At 50.8% G+C, this 26,833-nt stretch overlaps 1 protein-coding gene across 2 annotated transcripts; it reads left to right on the top strand.

The window, feature by feature from the left end:
- AXIN2 (axin 2) lies at nt 1-25,222 on the top strand. 2 transcript variants are annotated; one of them, XM_063408967.1, is made up of 11 exons: nt 1-242; nt 1,288-2,220; nt 8,128-8,268; nt 13,836-13,938; nt 15,792-15,932; nt 16,065-16,555; nt 16,641-16,820; nt 17,105-17,323; nt 17,802-17,897; nt 19,228-19,395; nt 23,448-25,222. In XM_063408967.1, the coding sequence occupies exons 2-11, from the start codon at nt 1,397-1,399 to the stop codon at nt 23,572-23,574; spliced, it is 2,490 nt and encodes an 829-aa protein (XP_063265037.1). In that variant the 5' UTR covers nt 1-242; nt 1,288-1,396; the 3' UTR covers nt 23,575-25,222. The 2 variants fall into 2 exon arrangements, with proteins under 2 accessions (XP_063265037.1, XP_063265036.1); XM_063408966.1 differs by having other exon boundaries at nt 16,638-16,820.
- Nucleotides 25,223-26,833: the final 1,611 nt, after the last annotated feature.

Here is a 26,833-nt window from a genome sequence, read left to right as displayed (position 1 = left end):
GAGGGAGAAGAGGGAGGCGCGGATCGCAGTGGGCTCCTTCCCTCGCAGCCCCCCCCTCTCCCTTTACCCCCCTCTTTCCCGATGCTCTCCGATGCGGTTGCACCGCCGGGGAGGAGAGGAGGAGGAGGAGGAAGGCGAGGAGGAGGAGGAGGAGGAGGAAGGCCGGCGGGGGGAGCGGGTGCAGCCTGCGCGCTGCCGGCGGCGGGGAGCGGCGGGGCCGCGGGCGCGCAGCGAGCTCGGCGGTGAGTGGCAACTTCGGGGGCGGCGGCCGCCGCTTCTTCTGCTTCGGAGACGGATTTTTTACCTAATTTCATTTATTTCCTAATATTTTTTTTAAACATTTTTGGGGTTTTTTCTCGTGGGGGTGCCCGCGCTGCCGCCCTGCGCGGGCGCGGAGCCTCCGCGCCGCCCGTGCCCGCCCGGGCTCGGCTGTTGCTCGCGGCTCGGAGGCTCCAAGTCGCTCCGGACTTTTTTCCCCCCTTTCCTCCCCCTCCGACCTCCCTCCTCCCAGCCCGTCGCCATTTCTGGAGCAGGTTTTTACTATTATTATTATTATTATTATTATTATTATTATTATTATTATTATTATTATTATTATTATTATTATTATTATTATTTTGCCCGGCGCTGGGGGCTGCCCCCCTCGGACCCCCCCTTCCCATTTCGAGCCCCCTTTGCAGAGCCGGGGTTGCTCTCCCCGGCTCCAGGGGGGATGCGGGGGGCCCGGGATGCTCCGCAGCGCCCAGGTACGGCCGCCTCGCCTTAACCCACCCGCGGGGGTGCCTTTTTGGGAAGGAGGGGGGGTCCCTGCTCCAGCCCGATTCCCGCAAAGAAGCGCCCCAAAATCGCTCCTGGCGGAGGGGGGACACACGCGGGTCGGGCAGCGGGGAGAGCGGGGCTGGGTGAGGGGCAAATGGAAACCAGATGCCGGGGCAGGGACGCCCCGAGCCGCCGAGGGCGGCGGGGGGGCCGCGCTGACACCCCCGCCCCGGCCCCGCTAAAAGTGCGCCGGGAGTTCAGCGGAGCGGATCTGATAGTCGCGATCGGGCTGGCGATAGAGCCCCGCTCCCTCTGCCCTGCCTCCCTCTCCCTCTCCCTCTCTCTCTCTCTCTCTCTCCTTTTCTTTCTTCCTTTTTTTTTTTTTTTTTTTTTTTGACTGTGAGGAGTTGAAAAGCCTGTTTACTTTTTGCCTTTGATGTTGGGAGGATCTGGTTTTGATTAGATCAATACTCCTTTTTTCTTCCCCCCCCCCCCCTCCTTTTTTTTTTTTTTTTTTCCCCTTTGCAGAGAGGAGGCTCCGAGGATCCCCTGCTGACTCCAGGCAGAGGCAGGCAGAGGCACAAGGCAGCTCCTGAAGCCACTGGGAGCCCCTCTCTCCCCAGCGAGCTCCGGAGCCATGAGCAGCGCCGTGCTCCTCGCCCACCTCCCGGACCCCAGCAGCAGCTTCAGGGAAGACGCTCCCCGACCCCCTGTCCCGGGGGAGGAAGGAGAAGCACCATGCCCGCAGCTCGCCAGCTCGTTTCTCCCCAAAAGCCAAAGCTTCAAGGCCATGCCGGTGCCTCCTGCCCCGCGGAGGAACGAGAACGGGCTCGGGGAGCCGGAGGGCAGCGCGTCCCCGGACTCCCCCCTGGCCAGATGGACCAAATCCTTGCATTCCCTCTTGGGAGATCAAGATGGTGCCTATCTTTTTCGGACCTTTCTGGAAAGGGAAAAATGTGTGGATACCTTAGATTTCTGGTTTGCCTGCAATGGCTTCAGGCAGATGGACCTTAAGGATACCAAAACTTTACGAGTAGCCAAAGCTATTTACAAAAGGTACATCGAGAACAACAGCATCGTCTCCAAGCAGCTCAAACCTGCTACCAAGACCTACATAAGGGACAGCATCAAGAAGCAGCAGATAGATTCCATCATGTTTGATCAGGCACAGACTGAGATTCAGACTGTGATGGAGGAAAATGCTTACCAGATGTTTTTAACTTCTGATATATACCTCGAATATGTACGGAGTGGAGGAGAGAATCCCGCTTACATGAACAGCAATGGACTGGGGAGCTTAAAAGTTGTCTGTGGCTATCTCCCGACCTTGAATGAAGAAGAGGAATGGAGCTGTGCAGACTTTAAAAACAAAATCTTGCCTTCGGTGGTTGGACTATCCAGCAAGACATTGAGGGTTACAGCGAATGTCAGAGCCACGGAAACGATCGAGAACGGATACAGGTAAGGGAACCCCCGGAAAGTGGGCTTTGTTTTAAGCACTTTGAGAGTGTTTTTCACAATGCTGTTGGGGTGGGAATGGAGGGGAGGCAGGGCTTCCTGAAGGGCTGCGAGCACAGCTGCTTCCCCACACCTCCAAACACTGGAATTTGTGGGGTGTTGTCTGAGTGTGGGGTTTTTCCCCCTTCTACAGAGGAAAAACAAGGTCCTGTGCTCTGAAGCCCTATTGGCTCTTTCAGTTCTTTTATAGATCAAAAACTTCATAGCAACTATGTCCTCCGGACATGCGTTAATTATTGGTTCGACTTTCAGACCTATTAAGAGCAGTAGTGGAGTGGATCACAGAGACACATGAATAATGTAACCTACCAGTTCCCCAACTCCACCATCAACCGGTGTTTAACGATGTTGGTTATGTGGGAAGCAATTGTGCGGTCGTGGAAGAGGAAATGTGTGCACTGACTGCATCCAACTCTGCAGCTTGGGCAGAATCTTGCTTTTATTTTGACTCTGTGTGTGTGATGTGTGTGATGTTCAGCTTCTCCGTGGCGTGGGGTGTTGGTGGCATGTCAGAGCCGTCTAGGGTGGCTTTGAGCCAGTGTGTACAGGAGGATACCCAAAATGTGGGTGTTTAAGGTGGTAGAGGCATTCCAGGTGTGGAGTAATAGATCTTTGGTAGGTCTTTGGTGCTCTCATGTTGGCTGTGAGCTCAGTTGGACTCGTTGAGAGGTGGTGGCTGTCTCCCCAGGGGTGTGGGGATGCTGTGAGGTGACAGGGTGTCCTTGTGCCCTGGTCCTGGGGTGCATCTGCACTGCCAGACCCTTCTCTTTTGTTGGAAATGTTGATGGCACAGCGGTGTGAGGGTGAGCAAAGTAAGAGCCATCTCGAAGTGCAGGGGGGGATGGGGATGAGAGACTCTGATGAGCAAATGATGAGTTGTATAATCCTCTGAAAATGTATTCTTTCCTCTCCCCACCCTTGCCATAAGTGTGGATTGTTGAATCAGGGCTGAGAGGAGAGGGCTCTGCTGCAGATGTGCGCTCTCCTCCGCCTGCCCGGCAGCCTGGGGGTTGGTATGGTGAGTGTTTGACATCTCGTTTACAGGAATTTTGAGAGTGTGTCTGTGATTCATGGACATCAAAGGGCAGCAGGCTTCTCCCGGGGAGGCTTTGCCGGAGCTCTCCTCTGCTGCCCCCGGAGAGCTTCCAGCTGTGCCGGGGGGTGCTGGCAGGGTCCCCCTGCCCCGGAGGGTGCTCCGGAGCCCCTTGGGTGCTGTCCCTGTGCCAGCGGGGCGGGATGGAGGTGCCGGGCGTGGGGACAGGAGGGATGCTCTCCATCCCGGACCCCTCCTGCCGGGGGGGCAGCGCTGGCAGCTGCTCCGGGGAGCGCTTGGGCTTTGGGATCCTCATCTCGTGCCTCAGCGTTTCTGCCCGAGCATCTGCTGTTCTCCAGAACTTGGTTTGAACTGCTGCCCTTCGCTGGCTTTCCAGGAGGGGGATGTTTGATGCTTTTATCTCTGAGCCTTTGTTGGGATTCAGAGCTGGAAGGGCTTGGCTGTATGTTCTACCAGAGCTGCAGGCCCTGCTAAACCCACATGTGCCTTGTCCAGGAGAGCTCTTGCAGCGCTGTGGCTGCTTGCCTGATTAGTGCTGGGCTTTTTTTTTTCCTTTTCCTTCCCCCCCTCCTCTTTTCTTTTCTTTTTTTGTCCAGGGATTAATGCAGCTTGCTCCTCACATGTCAGATCTACCCTCCTAGGACATTAGGTAGTGCGTTTTGCTTTGATCACCTTCTGTTGAATTTCCAGGAGCTTTTGCTCTCCACGGGGCCAAGAGATCTCAGTGCAGAGAGAGGGGAGGTCAAGCTGAGATGCTGCTCAGTTCCTCCCGTTTGTGAAGCCACTTGTGCGTGCATGTGCTCCGAGCTGATGAGCATATGGATGGGTTATCTCTCATCACTCAGCATTTAGGATCGCGGCTAGCATTGGAGCTGAAGCTCGCACAAAGTCTTTCCTGGTGAGTGGCCAAACCACACCTCCCTCATGTGTGTGTTGGAATTAAGGAATTTCTGCTCGGTGCGCCCTGGGTTTGCAGGGCTGTGCGGGCTCCGGTTCGCTTGGGTGGGTTTCAATGTGATTATCCCAGCCAGAGCCGGGAGCCCGGGGCTGAGCCCACCTGGCTCTGGGGGCACAGGGATCTCGGGCCAGCAGGGGAGACCACCTGGCAATGCCAGGGCACGGAGACACGGCCAGACAAACCCAAACGGGAGACCTCAGGAACCCCACGAGTTGCAAGAGTTTGTTTGGCCCCGGCGCCGGTGATGGACAGGAACAGGAGAAGTCAAGTGAAAACACAGAGTTTGCACCTGGCTGGGGAGCAGGCGCTTGCAAAACTTGCTGGCTGTGTCTTTGGAGCCTTAACACAGGGAATATTTTAAAAGCAGGACCTCCCTCTTGTCCTCCCAGGCGAACTCCCCTCCCCTCTGGGCTGTGGTGTGGTTAAAACTGGCCTCCCCACGCCGGACCTGGCCCCATGCTCCAGGAATTCCAGATATTATTTATACGCGCTTCTAAATTTATCACGCACGACTTTGTGTACACAGAGAGCGCCTCTCCCTTTGCTGTGCCGCCGGGGTAACGTGGGTTTGCTCAGCCCAAGGTGGGCTCATCTGCCTCCCATTAGGCTCCACCATCAGCAGGACTGGCCTTACTGGGGGAGACTGGGGCTTGCAGATGGCCCTCTGCCTGCTCCCAGTGCTTCCTGGCCTTTGAAAGGACCCGCTGGTGCAGCTCCTCGTGTGTGAAGTTATTGGAACCGAGTTTGGCTTCAATTATTGAAGTAAATGATGCCATTGTAAAGCTATGCTCCAAGCAGTGTTCTACAATTAGAGCATGGAAGCTGTGATTAACGTAGTTGTGTTAAAATATACTTTTTTTTTTCTCCTCAGGTTTGTGCATGTGTGGTTTTTTGCCTTTGTTTTTTTATTAATGTTTTTAAACCCGGGGTTGCCCAGTGATGTTTGTCCCAAGAAAATACTTAATGAGATTCAGTGCTTCCTCCAACTGCTCCTTGTACAGTGTTTCTCTCTCTCTGTATAAGTCTGTGGTTTGACCTGCCCAAGTGCTTTTATTTCTAAAAGCAACCTGACAGTAAAAAAACCCCACTCCCCACACTCTGAAACTGCACCCTCATAACAGGGGGATATGACCAGTAGCCCCCCTGAAATTTTCATGGCATTATAATACCTCTGATATGGCCATTGCCTAACATAGCAGAGAGAGAGAGAGAGTTCCATGCTGTGTGTCACTGCATCAAGATAAGAATAGGCTGAGAAACATCAGACATTCTCCTTGAAGCTCCAGAGCAACTGCTACCTGACAGCTGAAAACACTTTGCATGTTGAGTTTGGAGCTGGGCTGTGTTTGTGTGTGCAGCATCTGTGGCAGGAGACCACCGCTTTCCCTGGAATTTAAAACCCTCGCAGGCAACTTGATGCATCTGGGTGTAATTACTGGAGTAAGGTGGTCAAATTAAAAAGAGGGGGAAAAAAATCCGAAAGCATTAAATGCAGCAAAACAGCCCCCACTGTTTTTTTCTGAAAGGATGGGGAGATTTCTGTGTTGGCGGTGTTGAATGTGGAGCAGGGATGAGGACTTTAAAAACCCGTCAGCTTTAGGGGTTATTATTTTTTTTTTGTCCACGAGGTGTTGGTAGGTGAATGATGCTGCGGTGCTGCTGGGAAGATGAGTTAGTTCCGGCCACTTTCTCTAATTCTATGTTTGGACACACCTCCCTCTCGCTGTGCCATGCCCACACGGAGCTGCTGCCTCCGCCCCCGGTTCAGGCTCTGCAGGAAGGGTCCTGCTGTGAGAGCAGCATGGCAAACCCAGCCCTGCGTGTGCCAGGGGTGCCAGACACCTCCCGGCGAGGTGCCAGCCCCGAGCATCCTCAGCCCCGAGCATCCTCACCCCTGAGCATCCTCACCCCCGAGCATCCTCACCCCCGAGCCTCCTGGAGCATCCTCACCCCCGAGCATCCTCACCCCCGAGCCTCCTGGAGCATCCTGAGCCTTGCGGTCCTCGGGTGCACTCTCAGGAGCTGAGATGGTTTCAGCTCAAATAGTGGGAAAATCTGCATCCCTTAAACATTGACCCAAAAACCCACCAGGGCTCCAAGGAGGGTCTCTGGGACTGCACATCCCCCTGATCCAGGGCAGACTCCATGGTTTTTAGAGGGACTTTCTTGTAGTAGCAGCAGGATAACTTTGCTTTCACCCGCATGTGGAATTCATTTATCTTTGAAGATTTAACTTCTTTCCTGTGGCATTCCTTACTATCTCATTTTTTCCCCCCCTCTTCTTCTTCTTCCCATATATATATTTTTTAACATCTTGATCTCCCCATCAGAAATGCCTTGGCCTCCTTGGAAAGGAATGCAGCCCTGGCTGGGCTGAATACCTGCCTGTAGCCAGGCTGTACCAGAGAGGCCCATCTTCCCCACCAGCCTTCCCCCTCCTTTTTTCTTTTCTTTTTTCTTTTTTTAAAATTTTTTTTTAGTTCCCCTTATTTTTTAAAAACTTAAGCCTTGCTGAGGCTCCTGCTTTTGGTGCTGGGGGAGGAGGGATGGGGTGATGGGGGCTCAGGGATGAGGATGGAGATTGAGAGCGGGGCAGTGGGAGGATGTTGCTGTCACTTAAACCCAGCTGGTCCCTCCAGCCCCAGGGGGGCAGGGGGATGGAAAGCCCATTTAAAAAAACCTGCCGAGCCTGCTGGCACATTCCTTAGGCCCCCAAGTTCTGGGTAAGTGGCCCTAATTATTAAAATCAGCAGCCCTTATCAGATGACAAGGCCTTTTGCTTTGATATACAAAGGCGGAAGCTTAACAACCCCATCTTGCCCTGGAAGAGGAACAAAATGTGCACCTTAACATGCAGCTTCCAAACCTGCCTGCATAATCCCCTTATCACCTGCCGGGATGTGTATATTGATCCTGGCTGGGAAGTTGGAGTGGTGGAGGCAGGGGGATGCCCAGGGCCCCCTCCTTGGAGTGACCCTGCCATGGTGACCTGGCCCTGCTCCATCACAGCCCGTGAATTCGTCACAGAACTGCTCCTGGCTGCTCAGCTCACACATCCAGGCTGAGCTTTGGGTTTGCTTCTCTCAGTGAAGCCAGAGGTGTTGGGGTCAGTAACCCACGTGCTGGCCTCTCCTCATGTCCCCTATCCATCCTCCTCTTCCCCACCCAACTCTACACAAAAAACCCCACGAGTAGGAGTTCTCCTAAAAGCTGGGCTTTTTTGTTGTGTGTTTTTATAGTGCCAGGAAGGTGGCATCTGAATTTGGGAGGCCAAGCCTGGGACAGCAGATCTCAGCCCTGCCCTGTGCCTCTGACACGTGGGGTCCTGCCCCTGTAGTTCCAGGCATTTCTCCTGGTTCAGGCAACAGAGATACCAAGAACTTGTGTTTCCAAAGGGATGCTAACCCTTGTCTTCAGAGCAGAACTAAGCATTGTTGGCTGGTTCCTTGTGACTTTCAGTGGGACTCGAGCTGTGAACTTCTTGGACTTTCCCCTGCTGGTGCCAGCAGCAAAACTCCTGCTGACCTCAGCAGTGCAGCATCAAGCCTTAAGGACTGAGTTTTTCAGGGTATCAGAGGATGCAGAGGCGCTTCCTGGGATTTTCTAGAGGCCTTTATAAGATGCTGAAAGTCTTTCAAGTTGTGCCCTGTGTGTGTTTAGACAGAGTGTCCTGGTTTGGGCAGCGTGCTGGCTGAGGTGTGAGCAGTGGATGGTTGGGTGGCTCTGAAGGGGTCGAGCCAGCACTGAGTGTGATTCCCACGAGGATGGTGCTGCCACAAGGACTGGTGGTAACTGGGATTACTGTGTGGTAACTGGGTTCCTGTTCTGCCTGTGCCAGGTCCTTCAAGAGGAACGACCCCGTTAACCCCTACCACGTGAACTCGGGCTATGTCTTCGCGCCGGCCACCAGCGCCAACGACAGCGAAATCTCCAGCGATGCCCTGACGGACGACTCCATGTCAATGACGGACAGCAGCGTGTGAGTACCTGCTGCTGGCCACCTTTTGGGGTGGGACACCTGCAAATCAGCTGTGCTGGTCCTCCGTGGGATGCCCAAAGAGGGTTTGTGCCCCATCCAGGGCATGGCAGCCTCTCTCTCTCTCTCTCGCGCTGTTGCCGCAGGTATCGGATGCAGGGAAATAACGAATCCCTCTCTTGCCATTTTGCAACTGCAGCTGAGCAAACACGTTCTGCCCTGGCTCATGGTGCTGCCTGACTAACCCAAGGAGCAACTGAATCTCCCTGAGCCTTTGTCTTAAGGCCAGGCTTCCTTAACTAGTTATCAGTCATCAAAGAGGAGATTACTTCCTGTAGGAAGCGCTTTCTGTAATTAACGTTCGTCATTAATGTCAGAGTGTACATTAATAGGGCCAGTGACCTGAAGGGGCAAATAGCTGCTCATCTAGTGTGGCTGGGGCAGTCTTCAAAGAGCCCTTTGGATGGAGCTGCATGGATCAGGGGTGGGTGTTTCAGGAGCACACAGGTATAAGAGATGATGCTGTGGCTGAGCCCAGGAACTGCAGGATCTTCAACCAGGATTGTCTTCTCCTGGTTGCTGAGGAGTGTGCAGCTGGGAGCAGGTTTGACTGTCAGTTTGCTTTCCCCAGCAGGACAGAAATGGTGCTTTTGTGTCTGTAGAGGGGACAGTGAGGCTTACTTAGTACTCCTAAGGACCATTTGCTTCAGCTGAGCAGAAGGCAAATTTTGCTGTTTGTGTTTCATGATCTTAAGTGCTCTAGAAAAGCTCACCTGCAAGCAGAGTGCTGCACTGCTGGTCTTTTATCTTGAAACTTCTCCAATGTCTGTGTCAGACATGTCCAGTGGTCCCTGTGTGCTCCTCAGAGAGATTTTCATGCTGGGTTTTTGATGTCCACATGTGTGAAGATGCACAACGGAAAACAGGATTTACCAAAAATCCTCGATGCATAAACAAAAAGCCCTTCTTTATTATTTTTTTTTAAATGCACATGTGTGTTTTGAACTGATATTACGGAAAAAAATAGTTTGTTGTCCCAGCAGATTCCCTGATTGAACAATATTGGCATTAAATAAAAGAGCTGAATCATAGGGTGACTTCTTTATTTCTTCTTACTGGCTCTGGTTGTATGTGATCATGTGTCAACAGAGCATTCATTGGGTTAGTCATTTCTGGACCAGTGTAGGGTCACTTGGGATTCACAGGGCTAGGATTATACCCTCTCTTCACAGCAATGCCAATTGTAGGCCTTATACAGATGAGAGCACTGAGTGAGAAATAAAGTGCATGGTGGATGAAAGGCTTAACTGAATCGCTTTCAGCCCATTGTTAGTCCAGGGGAGCTTAGCGGGGATGAGAGGGCAGCAGCCCGCTTTGAAATTTGCTTGAACAAGTGAATAGGAGCTCCCCATAAAGCAGAGCCTGAAAGGAGCTGCCTGTTTTTTCCTGCCGTAACAATGGCCCGCGCAGGCTGTGAGAGTTTGGGGAAGCTTGGCTGATTAAACTGCCCGCAGCTCCAGGCTGGGGGGCGGCTGGGGGGTGGCACAGAGGGAGAATTCCTGCTGGAAAACACCCCTGCTGCCCTGGGGTGGCACAGAGGGAGAATTCCTGCTGGAAAACACCCCTGCTGCCCTGGGGTGGCAGAGAGGGAGAATTATTGCTACCCATGGATGGCAGAGAGGGAGAATTCCTGCTGCCCATGGATGGCAGAGAGGGAGAATTCTTGCTGGCCAACACCCCTGCTGCCCTGGGGTGGCACAGAGGGAGAATTCCTGCTGCCCATGGATGGCAGAGAGGGAGAATTCCTGCTGGCCAACACCCCTGCTGCCCTGGGGTGGCAGAAAGGGAGAATTATTGCTGCCCATGGATGGCAGAGAGGGAGAATTCCCTTGGCACACCCAGGGGTGGCAGAGAGGGAGAATTCCTGCTGCCCATGGATGGCAGAGAGGGAGAATTCCTGCTGCCCTCCACGCCACACTCCAGCATGGGGCTGGCAGCGCCGGGTATTTTTGGAGCTGGGAGAGGTATTCTACCAGTTCTGGAGGCTGGGCTTAAAGTTAAGGCTGATGTAAAACTTCCTTTGCAAGGAGAAGGGCTGCTGGCAGCATCTCTCATGGAGCAGTTGGGATTCCGGGTGCTCCTGGCTCTGCTGGAAGCCGGAGGTGTTGGGGACGTGCTGGGGGCACAGACCCACCCTGGCTGAGCCCAGGTGCTCACCCTGTCAGGTTTTACCCCCCTGGAACAGGGGACCTTGTTCTGTTCCAGCAGTGCAAATGCAAATTAGTTCTCTTGGCTCATATTGGTATCAACTGAAGAGGAAAAACTTGTTCTGGAAAAGTCTGTCAGACATAGCAGTAAAGTGAGTTTGGAGCTTTTTTTTTAAATAAATCTAAGTCTGAACTGCACTGGGATTAGGAGAAATCTCCAAATAATGCATAATCTGCCTTTTTTATTTTATTCCAGAAGCCAGGGATCAGTCTGTCCCTATATATTTTGCAATAGCCACAAAGCATCATGCAAATGTCTATTTCCATTTCTTGATTGGGGAGGGGGAGGAAAGGGGATTTTTTTTTTATTTGCTTATATCTTATTTATGGATTTACTTTGGACACAGGGGAATGCTGCTGAGCAAACTTCAAATATTACCTTATCTTACAAACCAGGCTTTTGATGTTGGCAAGATCAGAGGCTTGTTTCAGAGCCGTTGCCAGATGAAGATGGGAGTGAATGCATATGCGCATGAGTCTGATATTTCAAAGCAGCAGTAAAACTACATTCAGGTTAGGTCAGGCACATCTGAGTCAAAAGGCTAAGATAATTGGCTCAGCTTAAATGGCAGCTGACTGGGTAGAAGACTTCAAACTAGTGTTTCCCCCAGAAACAGATTGGCTTAGCCCCAGCCTGGTTAGCTGAAATGTTTATAATTAAACTCTACTATTTAGTGCCTCAACTCTGTAGCTCTTCAGCCTGCAGCTTTTAGTAGCCAAGAAAGTGAGTGCAAATGTTGGCTGTTGGAGCAGGGGGAGAGGTGGCACCTGGAGAGCTGGGCTTGACCCTTGGCCTGCCCCAAAACCATGGGCCAAGTTCAGCCCTTTCATTTCAAAGGTGCTTTCCCCTGCCTGGGGGATCTGCTGCAGCATCAGGGTCCCCCCTGCCCCCCATATCTCTTGGTGGTGGCTCCAGCTCCATCTGTCCCTCCTGCAGTCAGGGGTCACTTGTTGGTCATCCCTTCAACCCTGGCCTTGTCCTTTTTCCCCCCTTTTCTAGGAAAGGGTGCAGCACTCAGAGAAGTGGCTGCTGAAATCCCTTCCCATTCCCCAGGCTAACTTTCCCTAGGTGCTCCACAGCCTTCCCATCCTAGAGAAACACCTCTAGGTTTTTTAATTATTTTTTTTTTAAATTCTGCACGTTGTTACAAGTTGCAGAACTCTTCTGACAAGGCAGGGCTGTGGCAGCAGGGAGCTGGAGGTTTTATGTGGGGCTCTTTGCTGTAACCAGGGGGATTTTAGGGGGAAGTAGCAGCTCTTGTATCAACCTGAATGAGGGCAGATATTAAAGGGAGGAACCCACGCTGCTGGGTCAGCATTGCTTTTCCTCTTCCTCCTTTACAAGTCCCCACTCCTGCTCCATAGCCTGTCCCAGGACTGTCCCTTTGGGCAGAGATGCTCCCTGTGGAGCTGGGAGCTTGGGGACACCCCACCAGGAGATGTGTGCCACAGCAGAGGGGCTGGGGACAGCATCTGGTGCTTGCAGGGCTGGAGGGAGGTGAGGAGTGCAGGAGGGCTGCAGGGCTCTCTGGTTGCATCCCTGTGGAGGACACAGAGCCCTTCAGCTGCTGCCCTGCTCCTCCCCTCTGGCCTCTTGGGCTTCATGGATAGAGGACACCTCTTTTTCCACGGAGTGTGTTAGTGGGATTCATCCCATGGGTCCATATGCTCATGCTGGCAGTTTTACTTACCTTTGAATGCCTGTTTTACTGGGCATTATTCCCTGTGCTGAGGGTCTTCCCTAAGAGACCCTTGTCTCGAGAAGTCCCAGTTAATAAACACAGCTCTGAAGGTCCAGGTGGCTTTGTCTTCACCTTAGATCTGCTTTTGCCCCATCCTCCCCCAAAACTAAGACATGTCATGTGCACCAGTGGGTTTGTGGAGCAGAAATGCCTCATGGAGCAGTGGAGAGGTGCTTGGTGGCCACCAGTGGCTGTGTTGGCTCTTCTGTGCTGGGCTGCTCCTCCAGAAAGCTCCTGGAGCCCCCTGTTGTGCAGTGGGGACATGGGGACAGTCAGCTCCTTTCATTTTCTATGTCACATGTGGGCAAAAACTGTGTCTAGAGGAGGTGCTCATCTTATGGCATCAAGGGCCTCCCAGCATGCTTGTTTTTATTATAAAGATTTTTCCAAGTTTGTTAAGGTGGGATTGTTCTGATCCTTCACTCCAGGCTTTGCAGCTTAGTCTTGCTCATTAATGGCAACTGAAGGCTTTGGCCAAGATCTTCACAAAGCTCTGCCATCGCCTGCTTCGAGCTTTGAGTGGTGGCATCTGATCATCCTCCTCCAGGGGAGGGTCATGGTGTCTCTGGGAAGGTGTTCTGCAGTGTGCCACATCCCCGTGGCCACAGGAGGGGACACACAGGGACACTGTGCCACGCTGGCTCCTCCGGCAGCAGCGTGGGGCCAGCGCTGTCTGCTCCTCCTGGGGCTGGAGTTATTTTCTCCTCTCAGGAGATGAGTCAGGTGTGGGGGCAGGTGGATGAAAGGGATGGCACTGGAGATCAAGGTTCTCCAGGCAGTCTGAGGGAAGTGGTGGAATTAGACATTCAGGATCTCCAGGCATGCTCTTCCGGCTGTGGAACGTTCCCTTTCATCCTCACTGGGGTAATTTTTTGCGTGGCCGGGTGAAGACGCCCTGTGGTGCCTGGAGTGGGATGTGCAGGGGGCTGTTCCCACTGGAGAGCTTGGAGTTTCTGGCCTGGTTTCTCCTCGTGGCTCCCTGGCAGGAGCTGGGCTGGCTGTGGCAGCAGTGTCCTGTCCAGAGGACAGGCCATGGCCGTGTTCACACCTCAGTGTCCTGTACCAGCCAGCCTCAGGCAGGGGAAACATCCTGGATCTGAAATGGGGCTGGAGATGGGGGAGCAGGCTCTGCATGGCCATCCATCCTCAGCCTCTCTCTTGTTTCCAGTGTGCCAGCAGTTCATGGGGCGTTCCAGAGCTTGAGTTGTGGTCCTAGAGAGCACAATTGGATGGGGAAAAACCTAAAATTAAAGGTCAGAAGCAGAAACGTGGTGTTGGAAGCGCCTTGGGAGTGAAGCTGATGGGATCTTTGGATGCCTGCTCATGTGGAGTTGCCTTCAGCTTTTCAGCTTTTGCTTAATTACTGCACATCCATGTGCATCCTTTGGTGACACAGGCACTTCCCACACCGGCGGATATCTGAGGCTCCGGGTGACATCCAGAGGGCTCAGCACCTCTGGGAGCGAGGGCTGTGCTGCCTGGGTGGTTCCAGAGGGGATGGAGAAGTGTCTCAGAGCATGGGGACAGCCCCAGCTGACGGTGGCCTCTCTTCCATGTGCAGAGATGGGATCCCCCCGTACAGAATTGGGAGCAAGAAGCAGCTCCAGCGGGAAATGCACCGGAGCGTCAAGGCCAATGGACAAGTTTCTCTACCTCATTTTCCGGTGAGTCCAGGCGGGAGCTGCAGGGGCTGGGTGGGCTGTGGGAAGTGCAAGGGCTGGGGGCAGCACAGGTGGAGGGAAGGGAGCAGGGGAGGAGAGCATTTCCCTCCCAGGGTGATGCCAAAGGAGCCGTGTGCTCTCAGCATCGTTCCAAACCCCTGCTCGTGCACCACCACATCTTGGTCCTTCCTGAAACCAGCTGCTAATTAGGAGTTTTCAGGGGCACTGAGTTAGTCCTGTTGGCTGAATCCCACGTGGAGATGTCCCAGTTGGGTCTAGTGGGAGCCTTGGCTCTGGCCACCACCCTGGGACTCCCGTGGTGCCGAGCAGGGCTGCGAGAGCTGGGTGTCTGTGAGCTGGGGGCCAGCAGATCTCCCAAAAGAGGGAGCTGGCAGCAGATCCGTGCCTGGCGTTGAGGGGATCCGATGCACCGTGCTGCCCTGCTCTTCAGAATTAACTCGCTGACTTGCTAATTCAGTTGACTTGCAGCCTCTCGATTCCTGCAGTGAATAAACTGTTTACACAGACAAGTATAAACTTATCTTGTCTTGAGATTAATATGCTAAAATTCCTCTTTCTGCTGTCTTAAGCAGCAAGAAGTCATAGATGATATTTCTGGTGGAAGGTGGGGGGGTGGTTTATGTGGTTTTTCTTTTTGGTATTTTTTTTCCCCCTTCCTTCCTAAAGAAAGTTCTATAGCCTGAGCTTGTAAATTAGATTATTTTGTCCCAGGGCGTGCAAATCGACTTTCTCTGTAAGGCAGTGCTTTGATCAGGGACTGAATAGAGCCAGCTTGTGTAAGAGTGACAATTTCCAGCAGAGTGGCCTTTTTCTACCCTCACATCATTTCTGGAGCTAAGTGGTTGCCGGAGAGAGGCCCCACCTCATCTGGTGGGTAGTATGTGAAAGAGTTGGCAGTTCAGCTTTCTGCTTTCGGGGGGGGAAAAGAGGGAGAGTGGGGGCGAGGAGTGGGGTGTGTGGGGATGGCAGGAGGGAGGGCAGAGTCAAGTGGGTGGTTTCTTTTTCCTCCTTTTTTTTCTTTTTCCCTTTCCTCCCCTTTTCCTGCCATGTTTGCTTCTTTTGGCAGAAATTCGCGTTTTGCCTTTTTATATTCTGCACTTGATTTGGAGATGTTCCCTTTTTCCCTTGATAGATCTGCTTGAGGCAGCCAAGCTCAGCAGTGTAGCACCGCTAGCCTGCAGCAGCTTTCTTCATTTTCTGTACAAAGAGATGGAGGGGGGGGGGGAAGAGATCTAGGACACTGTTGAGACAACACTACCTCAAAGGTGCCCAGTGTGTAGCCAGGAAATAAATTACCAGCACTTCTCTGATCTGCAACCGTTTGACTTCTTTTTTTTTTTTTTTTTTTTTTTCCTCCTTTCCCTTTTTCTCCCCCATCTTATTTTTTTTAATTTCCAACTCCTTTCTGTTTATACTCACTTTATTCCTTTAGTTAAAGTCTCTCTCCCTCCCACCTCAGAGGTTTTTTTTGTTTTGTGTTTTTTTTTTTTCTTCTTTTTTTTTTGATGTTTGACAACAGTCTTTGAAGATTTTCTACTTCAGAGTAGCTACTGATGGGCTGGTTGTACTACAGAGAGAACAAGCGGGGTTCCTCAGAGTGCGACCAACTGCTCCTGCCGAAGGCAAACGCTGGTGGGGAGGATGTCACTCCATGAGGCCACAGCACTAGCTCATAAAAATCCAGAGCAGACCATGCCTAGTTGCGGTCGTCCTTTCATCCAAACATGGAGACACAACAAGCGTAGCGGGGCCGGCGATGCCGCGGCGGCGAAGCGCCCGCGCCCTGCGCCGCCCGCTAAACGTTGCCTTGTGCCTTCTGTCCCCGCTCCTTGTAGAGGACCCACCGGCTTCCCAAGGAGATGACCCCGGTGGAGCCAGCCGCCTTCGCCGCCGAGCTCATTTCCCGGCTGGAGAAGCTGAAGCAGGAGCAGGAGACCATGGACTGTCTGGAGGAGAGGCTGCAGCAGATCAAGGAGGTAGGATTAGCCTTGGCGGAGCTCCGCGTGCCACCCGGGAGGGGCGGCGGGGGGGACATCCCTGCCATCCCTGCGCGCGCCTCGCTGGCTCCCGGCCCTTCCGCTCACGCCCTGCCACCCCTTGTCTGGCAGGACGAGGAGAAGGAGGGCGCCGAGCTCGCTGCCAGCCTGCAGAGCAGTCGGGACGTGGCCATCCCCCAGCACCCCCAGCTCTCGCTCCTGCCCTCGGGCAGCTACGAGGAGGATCCCCAGGCCATCCTGGACGAGCACCTCTCCCGCGTGCTGAAGACCCCCGGGTGCCAATCGCCCGGCGTGGGCCGGCACAGCCCGCGCGCCCGCTCGCCCGACCGCCTGCCCGCCGGCAAGCTGCCGCCCGGCGCGGCCTCGCTGGCCGCCTGCGCCCTGCTGGGCAAGGGCTTCGTCACCAAGCAGACCACCAAGCACGTCCACCACCACTACATCCACCACCACACCGTGCCCAAGAGCAAGGAGCAGATCGAGGCCGAGGCGGCGCAGCGGGCGCAGTGCTGCTGCGCGGCGGGCGGCGACTTCTACTGCTACCCCAAGTGCAAGGGCCACCCCAAAAACACTGACCCCCCTCTCTCTGCGCTGGAGCCCTTCGGGTGAGTCACCTCTGCCCCTTCCCCAAACCAGCAGCCACCCGGTGGGGACAGGGGCTGACCGTGTGTCCCTTTGTGCCACCAGCAGGACGGGGACACTGCTGAAGAGGCCGGGACGAGGAGGGGACAGCGTGGCCCTGGTGGCCGGGGACGGGGCCCTGCCCGGCCCCGGTGGGCTGCAGCTCCCAGGGGGTGAAGCAGATCGGGCGCAGAACGTCTGGCAGTGGATGCTGGAGAGCGAGAGACAAAACAAGCACAAGACCCATAGGTAAATACGCAGCTGTCTACAGCAATATCGCTCCCGGTAAATATTTATATATTACATGGGCTGTCTATTTTTACAATCGCTAAAAACAAATGAGACTCTTTGCTCCTCCGGTTTAATATAAAAGCTGTTCCGCAGAACCAGAAAAACCACAAAAATGTCATGTTTTTGGCAATAAACCTCCTTTCATGTTATGACAGACTTTTGAGAGGGAGCGAGCAGAATAGGAGCTGCTATTAAAGTCATATTTTCCAGCTTTTCTAACCCGACTTCTTCCCTTCCCCAAGCACACAAAGCACAAAGAAGGCCCACAGCTCCGACTGCGCCAAGGGGGCCCCCGGCCGCCACCACCCCTGGGGGACGGGCGGCCACCCCCGCGGGGCGCAGCCCGCGCACCCCTTCGTGCAGGACCCCGCCATGCCCCCGCTGACGCCCCCCAACACCCTGGCCCAGCTGGAGGAAGCGTGTCGCCGCCTGGCCGAGGTCTCCAAGCCGCAGAAGCCGCGGTAAGGACGGTCCCCGTCCCGCCTTGGGGACACGCGGGGCTGGGGGAGGTTTGGTGTGGATGTGTCCTGCCTGTCCGGGCACAGGGATGGCCGTGGGGACGTGTGACAGTGTTCCAGCCCCACCCTGCACCGGCACGGAGAGTTGGGATCCGAGGCTGTTACTTCCACTCTTTTGATGGCTGTAATTTGCCCGTTTTTCCTCTGGGACAGGCTCCAGCTACATACCAAGTGGGGAATTGGACTGGTTATCGTTCATTTGGGTATGGAAGGATAAATTAGCCCACAGCATTTTTAATTCTTCCTTTGATTGTTTACAACATGTGAGGCTTGATACAAAGAGCGAACTTAACGACCCACAGGAGACTTCAATTAAGAAGATTGCATTTCAACAATTTTTTTCTTAAAGTTGTTTTTTCTCTTTTTTTTTTTCCTCCTCCTCCTCCTTTTTCCCCGCTTGCTTTCCCCCTCCCCACTTCAGATGTTCAACCTCAAATCAGCAGAGGGACCGAAACCACTCCGCTGCCATTCAGGGGGGAAGCTCCCCTTTCTGCAATGCAAGTCTAACGACAGAAGAGTGAGTATTGCACATGCAGAAAAGGATTGGGAAATAAATATATATATATGTATATAGCTCATAATTATATTTTCATTAAATGGATTGCACTTTGAAAGGAGAGGAAATTCTTATATCTGAAATTTCATCTTTCAAACATCCTTCTTAAAGAAAGAACAAAACATTTTCAAATCTTGTCTCTGGCTCTTTTTAACTTGCATTCCTGTAAAGTGGACAAAGATTGGATTAGTCTAATTACAGGATGGTTCTTTTAACAAGAAATCTGCTACAGAGAGGTCTAAAATGGCCTAAATAATTAAAGTTTTCTTTCTTACCCTCTTCATCTTAAGCAATGAGTAATGTTTGAAGTCCAGACTGAGCCACCTGACTAGAGCCTTTCATTTTTAATTGGTTGACCTTAAGTCCACCAGCTGTCTTTGCTAGCAGCTTTTTTTCTGAAACCACTCTACAAAGACTTAGAACAAATTAGGAAGACTAAATTACTGCGGACTAACACTTTGTGACCTTTTGACATGCCAAGTGTACATTGCCTCAGAAGCAGTTGTAGATTTGGCTGCATGGTATTCACTAGAGTGTTGCCATTTTGCTGGGTAATATTGTTTTAATTATTCTTTAAGAAGCGTTGCTTGGGTGCAAATGGCAGAATCCAGTTAATTCTATCCTCACTGGGAAAAAGCAGATTACCTGGGTGCTGGAGGTGAAGCATCTGGCAGGGGGTTTGCTTTGGTGCCTGGTGGTTGCAGGTGGGTTTGGGCACGAGGAGGAAACTTGGGAGATGTTTTGTGTGAGGGCAGATAAAAAGAACTTTTTAAATCCTGGGGGAGCAGTCCTGGGGCTCGCTGGGGAGGGTGAGCCCAACCTCCATCCTCAGCTCCCCCTCTGCCATGCCATGATCCCAAGGGAGAATGGCTTCAGGCTGAAGGAGGGTGGATTTAGGTTGGATATTGGGAAGGAATTGTTCCCTGTGAGGATGGGGAGCCCTGGCACAGGGTGCCTGGAGAAGCTGTGGCTGCCCCTGGATCCCTGGAAGTGTCCAAGGCCAGGCTGGAGCACCCTGGGACACTGGAAGTGTCCCTGCCCATGGCAGGGGGTGGAACTGGATGATCTTTAAGGTCCCTTCCAACCCAAACCATGTTTCCCACTGTGCAAATCCAGCACAGGGCTGTGCAAACACATCCCAACAAACCCAGGCAGTGCAGGAATATCTGATTGTCACACCCAGGGTATTCCTGACAGCTTTCACCAGCTCCCCTGCCGGCTGGAGTGAGGTGATTCAGCCTGTTCTCAAATGGAAAAATAGAGGGGTCTGTGTGTGTTTTGTGTTTTGCAGTCACAAGGAGCCAAAGAAACTGCCAGTAGTTCACACCTCTCCGTCTGGTGAGCTGGTTGTCACCTACTTCTTTTGCGGAGAAGAAATTCCCTACAGGAGGATGTTAAAGGCCCAGAGCCTGACACTTGGGCACTTTAAAGAACAGCTGAGCAAAAAGGGAAATTACAGGTAAGAATGTGTGATTTGTCTGTTCTTTAGTGTGTTACAAGTCAAAAGAACCAGCAGATATTTTGCAGGGCTGCTGCAGTGACACTTTGGATTTTCAGAGGCTGTGGATCTTCTTAGTCCCTTCCCACTCAAAGCAGGAGCAATGTGGAGATGGAGAGAGGTGCCTTGGCTGCAGGGCCATCTCCTCCCTTCCTCCCCAGCCTTTTCCCAGTTGCATTAGTTCTGTGCTCCAGCCCTTCTCCAAAAAGTTCAGTACCAGGGAAATCTGGGATGGCTTTGTGGCAAAGGCATGGAGCAGTGGGATTCAGATTCCATACTGGGGTCAGTGTTCCTCTGAGTGCTGGCCTCCTGCTTTGCCTGCTGTTCAATTATTTAATTTTTGATTGTTTTTTGCAATGGTGTGGCCATAAATGGGGTCAGTGACGGGCTGGGATGGTGCTGCTGAGGGAGATGGAGCTTGTTCCCTTTTCTCTTCATTAGAGGGGGAAAAAAACCTCTGCCCTGCAGGGAAAGCTCCACCAGCAGTACCCAGTTCCTCCTCAGAAACACCAACAAACCCTGCTGGTCTGGTTCCCAGCTCCCCTCTCCCAGTTTAACCAGTTTGCTGCCTCTGCTCAGCTATGCCAATGGCTTCACGTTGGCTCTTCTTGGCTGCCCTTTCCCAGTGGATCTGGGCACTCTTGGGGTGCTCTGTTGGCCACTTCTCCTGCAGGCTGAGCAGGAGAGGGACATTCCAGCTATTTTATTTTATTTTTTTTTAAATTTGCACTGATTTTGGTGGTGCTGGGTGCTGGGTGCCTTGCCCTGTAACTGGCAGCCTCTGATTTCACCTGCAGATGTTAATTTTGGTTTGGTACAAGGAATTCCCAGCTTGCTGCCCCATCACTGGCCTCTCTCTAGGCATGGAGAGTCCACCTGTACAGGCCAGGCCTTGGTGACCCTGGGCACTCAGGCTGGGGCTGCCAAGCTGGGATTTCTCCATGGCTCTTGCACAGTGAGGCTGAAATATTCCAATTCCTCTCCAGACCATCTTTGCAGCCCACCCAGCTGCCATTGGATGGCACCAACCTGCAAGTGCACCCAAACTGGGCACCCTGCAGGATGGTCCCTGGGCTTCTGGCACCCTTGTGCCCTTTTCCAGCCTCTAAAGCCTGTCCCACTGTGCTCCTCCTCATTTGCAGACAGATTTCCTTGGCCTCACCACTGCTCTGCCAACTGCCCAGTGGTTGTGTAGCCCCATCCCCCCAAAAAACCCAACTTTTTTAGTATTTATTGGTTTTCTGTGACATTTTTCGTGTGATGTCCAAGTGCAAGACTAAGCTTCTAAAACCTCTGTGGCCCAAAAGCCCCTCCAGGTGCAATTATTTGTGCCTTGTCGGACTGTAATTACTTTAGAAAATGTTTTTAAGTGACTGACAAGGATGAAACAACGTTTTGCTTAGATCTCACCCCTTTACACCTGGGTAAAGACAATACAGAAATTTATAAAAGGAACTTGGGTACGTGCCCAGTATTTTATCTTGCACAGACACAAGGTGAAACTAATTACACAAATGTGTGTACCTCCAGGGAATCATTTTGATCTAAGCTTTGACTTTTGGCTGGACTTTGAGTGAGACTGCGGGTGACCTTCAGGGGAGAGGTCCGCAGTGCCCGGAGTAGCGTGTGTGTTAGGGGGAGGCACTAACTAGGCTGCTTTGGTCACATCTGGCATTGATTTCTTTTTAAGGCACATTTAATAAGCATGTCTTTGAAGCCCTTGCCTTTCATTTAATGCACAAAGACATGCAGAAATGCTCCACTCTCCAAATTCTTTATTGATTGGATCAGTTTGCGAGGCGGGTACCTCGGGCTCCCGCGATGCCAGAGCCCCGCCGGGGAAGCGCTGCCTTGGCTTTCCACACCCTCCCCCCTCTCCAAAAAAAAAAAAATTAAAAAAAAAAAGAATTAAGCAGTGATTTAATACTGATGGCGTTAACAAAAAACAAACATACACGCACAGAAAAAAGTGGGTGGTGTCGGGTAATCTGGGGATGGCAGCGGTTCAGAACAGAGCTGCAAGGCCGGGCCCGCGTGCCTCGATTGGTGCCAGATGTCCCAAAAAATAAAATTGAAAAAAAAAAAAAAAAGGAGCAAAGCTTGCCACATAAAATATGTTTCAATGGAAAGCCCATTGCTGAGCAAATAGGAGCAGAGTGACTTGTTTGAAGATGTTGTGGGGGTGGATTTTTTTTTTTTTTTTTGCTTTGCCTCCTCCTTTTCTTATTTTTCCCTGTTTCTCTGCGAAATAAGGTTGTAATTATGTAAAAGGTCATAGCGTGTTTTGTCAAATAAAAATTTTGTAAACACAGCTAGGGCTTGGGGAGGAAGTTCTCGGGAAGAGCAGCTGTTATCTGGACAAGGGAGAGGGAAGGGAAAGTTCCTTGTAATTCATTCAAACTTTCCTTGGGTTTTTTGGGTTTATTTCAAAGCTGCTGTCCTGGGGAGTTGTGGCCTTGACCTGCAGCATGGAAGTTGATGGGAGTTGGGCCATTGACTTTCCTGAGTGCAGGTCCTGAAGGACTCAAATAATACATTTTTTCCTTGCTGAGCCATTAAAGATGCAACATGTGTCAATTCTGCTTGGAATGACTTCACAAAAATACATCCTAACTGTACCTGGACTGATTGGAGGTGGTTTAATCTCTTTAAAAAGAGGGATCTTCTATCCCTCTACCCAAATAATTTGAATGTCCCTGAAAATAAAGAGATGTGACTTTCAAAAATGCATCATAAAATCAATCACTAAATAAAAATGTCAGATTTCAAGGCCCTACTGTGGCTCTTCCAGTTTCAGTAGTAAAAGTGAGCTTCATTTGATCTCAATCATAATTACAACCCCCTTTCTCCCTGACAAACATCTGCCAACCCAACTTGTCTGCAAACTACAGGGGAGGCGTTAATTTTTATTTTTTGATAGATACTTTTTTTCTATAGATATCTATCTTTTTTCTTTGTAACCCATCTGCTGGAGTATTTTCCATCCCTGGCAATCAGATGGGGAAGGCCTTTTCCAAGGGAAAGCAGGCATCTCCAAGGAGGTGTTGGGCGGCAGACGGACAGACTCCCTAAATGCTACCCCTCTGAATGGAAGCCCTTCATTTGTGCATATGCAATTAAGCAGCCTTAGAAGGAAGAAAGCTCCAAACGGGATAAAAGGAACCTTTAATCAAGAAGCTGAACGGTCTAATTCAGGATAATAGAGGGGTCCTTACTGTTTGACACAGGAGGGGTGGGGGTGCTTTTTGTCTCAGCGAGCTTTGGCTTCATGATCTAACGACCCGGAGCAAAAGAGCAGGAATGCAGGACACTGCTACTTGACCTCCCCGTGTCACGGCCCAGGGGCTGGAGCAGACCCTCTCAGAAAGCTCCTGAGCCTCGGGAAGCACAGGCAGGAGTCTGTGTCCCTTAGCTTGCACCCGGGAATGGGCTTGTTCCAAGTCCGGGATGTTTTTTCCGGCGGGAACACCGCAGAGTTTCAGCCCCTGCGTTGCAGGAAGCTGGGATGGTTTGCTTTTCATCCATCCTTTTAATAACAGTTGCTAATTTTAATGTTGGGCTTCAGCTTTGAAACGAGAAAACACATGAAAGAAAGAAGGTGGGGAGAGAGGGGAACCTTAAGAATGCTTGGCTTTGAAATCCTATTTATTTATTTTTAAATGAGAGATTTGACCAGAAATCACCGCGCTTTCTAATTTTCTTTCTGGCTGGGGATACCCACTGCCAGTGTGTGTAATCTGCTCACTGGAGAAGCTGTTGTCACCCCTGAGGAGCATTCACAGCCCTGCTGCTTCCACCCCACCACATCCCTGTGGCCCTGGGGATGCTTTTAAGTCCCCAGCCCTGAGGGTGTTCCTGGAGGAGCATCCTTCAGGAGGGAGAGATTGGAAACGCCGTGGTTATAAAGAACCAGCAAAGCATCCTTTGCCTTTCTACCTTTTGATTTTTTTATGTCTGTATATCTATATATTTATTTTTTGTTTAAGCCTGTGTTTTACTTCTCTTTGCCACAGATACTACTTCAAAAAGGCCAGCGACGAGTTCGACTGCGGCGCGGTGTTCGAGGAGGTTTGGGAAGACGAGACCGTCCTGCCCATGTACGAGGGGAGGATCCTGGGGAAGGTGGAGAGGATCGACTGACACCGTCTGTGTTTCTCCAGAAAACTCAACCTGGGAAAGTCTGTGGACACACAACAGTAGTGATGACAAGGGAAGAGGGGAAAAAAAAAACAAATACCACACTCTGAAGGAAAAGTTTTGAACCAATGAAGAAAAAAAAAAAAGTGAAGTCTATGAAGACTTTGCTGAATTAGCCTTAGAGGAAAAAAATGGCATTTATTATTCATGAGTTGGGTACTGAGATGATAAAAACCCTGGACTATTTATTAGAAACATGACCACTGTTGGCTATTGGAGATGCAGACCGTGTTGGAGAGACTTCCATACATAATATATGATTTCCTGGGGATCTGAAATCTATGGACTAAGAGAAACTGTGTATAGCTTACCTTAACAGTAATCCTTATTGATATTTATTGAACAGTCTGTTTTCCCTTAAGTCCAGTTTTTGGATATGCTGCTTTAACAATGGAGAAGAGAGGGGCTGGGAAGTGGGGTGAGGGGAGGAAGGATTATTTTATTTTTTTACTTTTTTCCCCACTATCTAAATTTGAGGAGTTTGGCAATGAGCACATTTGTGATGGTTTTATTTTTTTTTTTTGAAGGGGGAGGAGGGAAGGAGTGAGATTGTGCCCAGTATTTCTCCAAGTGAAGATAAAACTTTCCTAAAGAAATAATATTAATAATAATAGTAATAATAATAAAAGCCGAAATAAAAATCCGTTCATCTAGAGACCGGTGCATTTTAATCTATGCTGCTCTAATTTGAAATAAAGGTCTTAATAAGCATTAACTCCATTTAGATGCAATATAACAAAAAACAGCAACAAGAACAGGTTATTTTGTCCATGGATTTCGGCGGGGTGAGGTTTTTACTTTGCTGCTCTCAGTGATGTCCAAGGCAGAGCAAAACCCCGAGCCTGGGAGAGCTGCAGAAGGAGCCATCCCATTCCCATGTCCGTATTTAGCACAGCACGAGGTTAAAAACCCGTGAGGGTTCTGCAGAGCTAAAGGTTTTTAGCTGTTCAGTTTTAGCACTACTTGTGTTTCGAGGCCGGGGCGCGTTCAGCTCGTGTGGAGCGTGTGAGTCCTTGTGTGGTGGGGTTTGCTTGGGGTTTTTTTTTTGGTTGGGTTTTTCTCTGCCTCGCCCAGAACACCCACAGGCCGTGGGAGATGGGGGTGAAGGCTCTGGAGCTCTGTGGGTTGGGTTTTTTTGGGGCAGAGCAACCCGAGAAAAGACCTTGCATTTCAACAGTTGGGTTTTGTGTTGATTAAGTTAATCTGTGCATTCTGTTTGCCATTGCTACTTTGTGTAAGTCTGTATATATTGTAGAAAATGTATGGTGGAAATATTAATAATACACTATCTCTAGTGTTTTTAAATTTAATCAGTACAGTACCTGTGCCTGCATGGTGTTACAGACCATGCTTCGCCCTATATTCAGGGTTCAAGCTTTCCCTTGCTTGTTTAAGGGGTTTATGTATAAATATATTTTATGCCTTTTATTACAAGTCCTGTACTCATGACTTTTGCCATGGCATTTTGTTCTACTTATACTGTAAATTATGCATTATAAAGAGTTTCATTTAAAAAAAAAATTACTTGGTACAATAATTATTGTAATTAAGAGATGTAGCCTTTATTAAAATTTTATATTTTTCAAATTAATATTGTCTTGACTTTTTTTTCACCCTTAATGCCATAAAAGGGGGTGGTTTTTTTGTCATCTGTGGTGGTAGCTGGAAAGAGCTGGGACTTGTTCCTGGTGGAAAGGAGGCAAGGCAAAGGCTGGAGCTGCCCTTCAGTGTGAGGATTAAATAATTGACAGCTCCTTCAGGTAACTCACCTGCAAATTTAACCTGGCCTTGCTTGCAGGCTGCAGTGCTGGGCTCACCTGATGGAGCCAGGGTGTGACATCCACAGGGATGTGGCGGTCCCCAGGCTGGAGCTCCTGTCACGGCACCTGTGCTGGCTTTGGTGTTGGGTTTTGGGGATGGTCCCAGCCTTCCCCACATGTGATGGAGCTGGGACTGCTCCCCTGCATCCCGTGCCAGAGTAAACCCAGCTCTGTGAGGTCCAGGGCAGCCCCCAGCCCTGCAAAGCCCCGCGCTGGCCGAGGGGAGCTGGGGAGAGCTTTGCCAGGAGCTGCTGAGCAGGACAAACACGGAGCTCCTCCCTCACCCATATTTAGGGTTCAAACCCTGTTTTATAGCTGAACGAGCTCAATTTGTTCCTCAGGGGAGCTGCCCATAGCAGGGATGGATTTGTGTCCCAGCTGTCGCCCAGACCTTCCCCAGCTCCAGCCAGAAATGCTGGGAAGGGAATTGTGGAGCTGCTTTTGGTCTGTCCTGTTGGTAACCAGAGCCAGCCCTTTGCTTCTGCCTCACCAATGGCACTGACTAGGCCTTTTTATTTTTTTTTCCTTCCTCCCCTCTCTCCACCCTATTTTTTCTATGAGGTTTTAAATTATCTGGGTTATTTTGTGTGTTTGAGAAGACTTCATTTAAAACATCAGTAAAACTTGTATCAAAGGGCTGAACTTCACACTGAGTACACAGAGCTGGGGACTGAATCCTGCAGTTCAAGGGAGCTGCAGGCAGTTTTACACATTTAAATGGATGGTGCCTTGTTTTAAAAAAACTATCTGAAGTTCATGGGGTTCATCTTAATTGATAAGCTGGACATAACGGATGGGTGTAGGGAGACTTCAACAACATAAGGGAAGAAAGATTTCTTTTTCCCCCCTCTCTCTCTTTTTTTAGTCTACCATCAAAGGTTGGGAACTTAGCACTACATCGTAGTATTATTTTTCTTCTGCTATTAAAATGAATCACACTGTGCCTAATTCTTCTTGGGAAGATGAATGTGTTTGAGGCAGCTTGAAGCCATTCAGTGCCTCACAAGCCTTTGCATCTTTCTATCAATGTTCCAAAATACTCACCTCTGTTTTTTTGGATGTCTGTAGAAACAATATATAAAATGGCTTCAAATACATGGCAGGCTGTTTAGTGGAGATGAAAGGGTATTTGAATAGTCTTTTTAAAATGAATGAAAAGTGAATACTCTCTTCTGTTTCAATTATAAGTGGGACATGGAGCTCGTTAGACACCACCTTAATATGTGACACTCTGAAAAATGTTCACCTACCTTCAGCAGTTCAGAAACATTTTGTTTTTTGGCTTGTCTTGGGATAAAGATCCTGATTACAGGTCTGGCATGTTCCCTGCTAAATGGAGAGGCAGCGTGGGAAAGTTCTGCTCTTACAGCTTGAAAGTAACA

This window comes from Prinia subflava, chromosome 12, assembly GCF_021018805.1.
Source record: "Prinia subflava isolate CZ2003 ecotype Zambia chromosome 12, Cam_Psub_1.2, whole genome shotgun sequence".
In the NCBI taxonomy this organism is placed as follows: Eukaryota; Metazoa; Chordata; class Aves; order Passeriformes; family Cisticolidae; genus Prinia; species Prinia subflava.
Note: the sequence above shows the minus strand (reverse complement) of the source record. Positions and strands in the feature narration are given on the sequence as shown.

Coding starts and splice junctions, on each gene's coding strand:
- AXIN2 (XM_063408966.1), top strand. CDS start 1,397: ATGAGCAGCGCCGTGCTCCTCGCCCACCTCCCGGACCCCAGCAGCAGC. Junction 16,556..16,637: donor TCTGCGCTGGAGCCCTTCGG/GTGAGTCACCTC, acceptor TTGTGCCACCAG/CAGGACGGGGACACTGCTGA. Junction 19,396..23,447: donor AGCAAAAAGGGAAATTACAG/GTAAGAATGTGT, acceptor TCTTTGCCACAG/ATACTACTTCAAAAAGGCCA.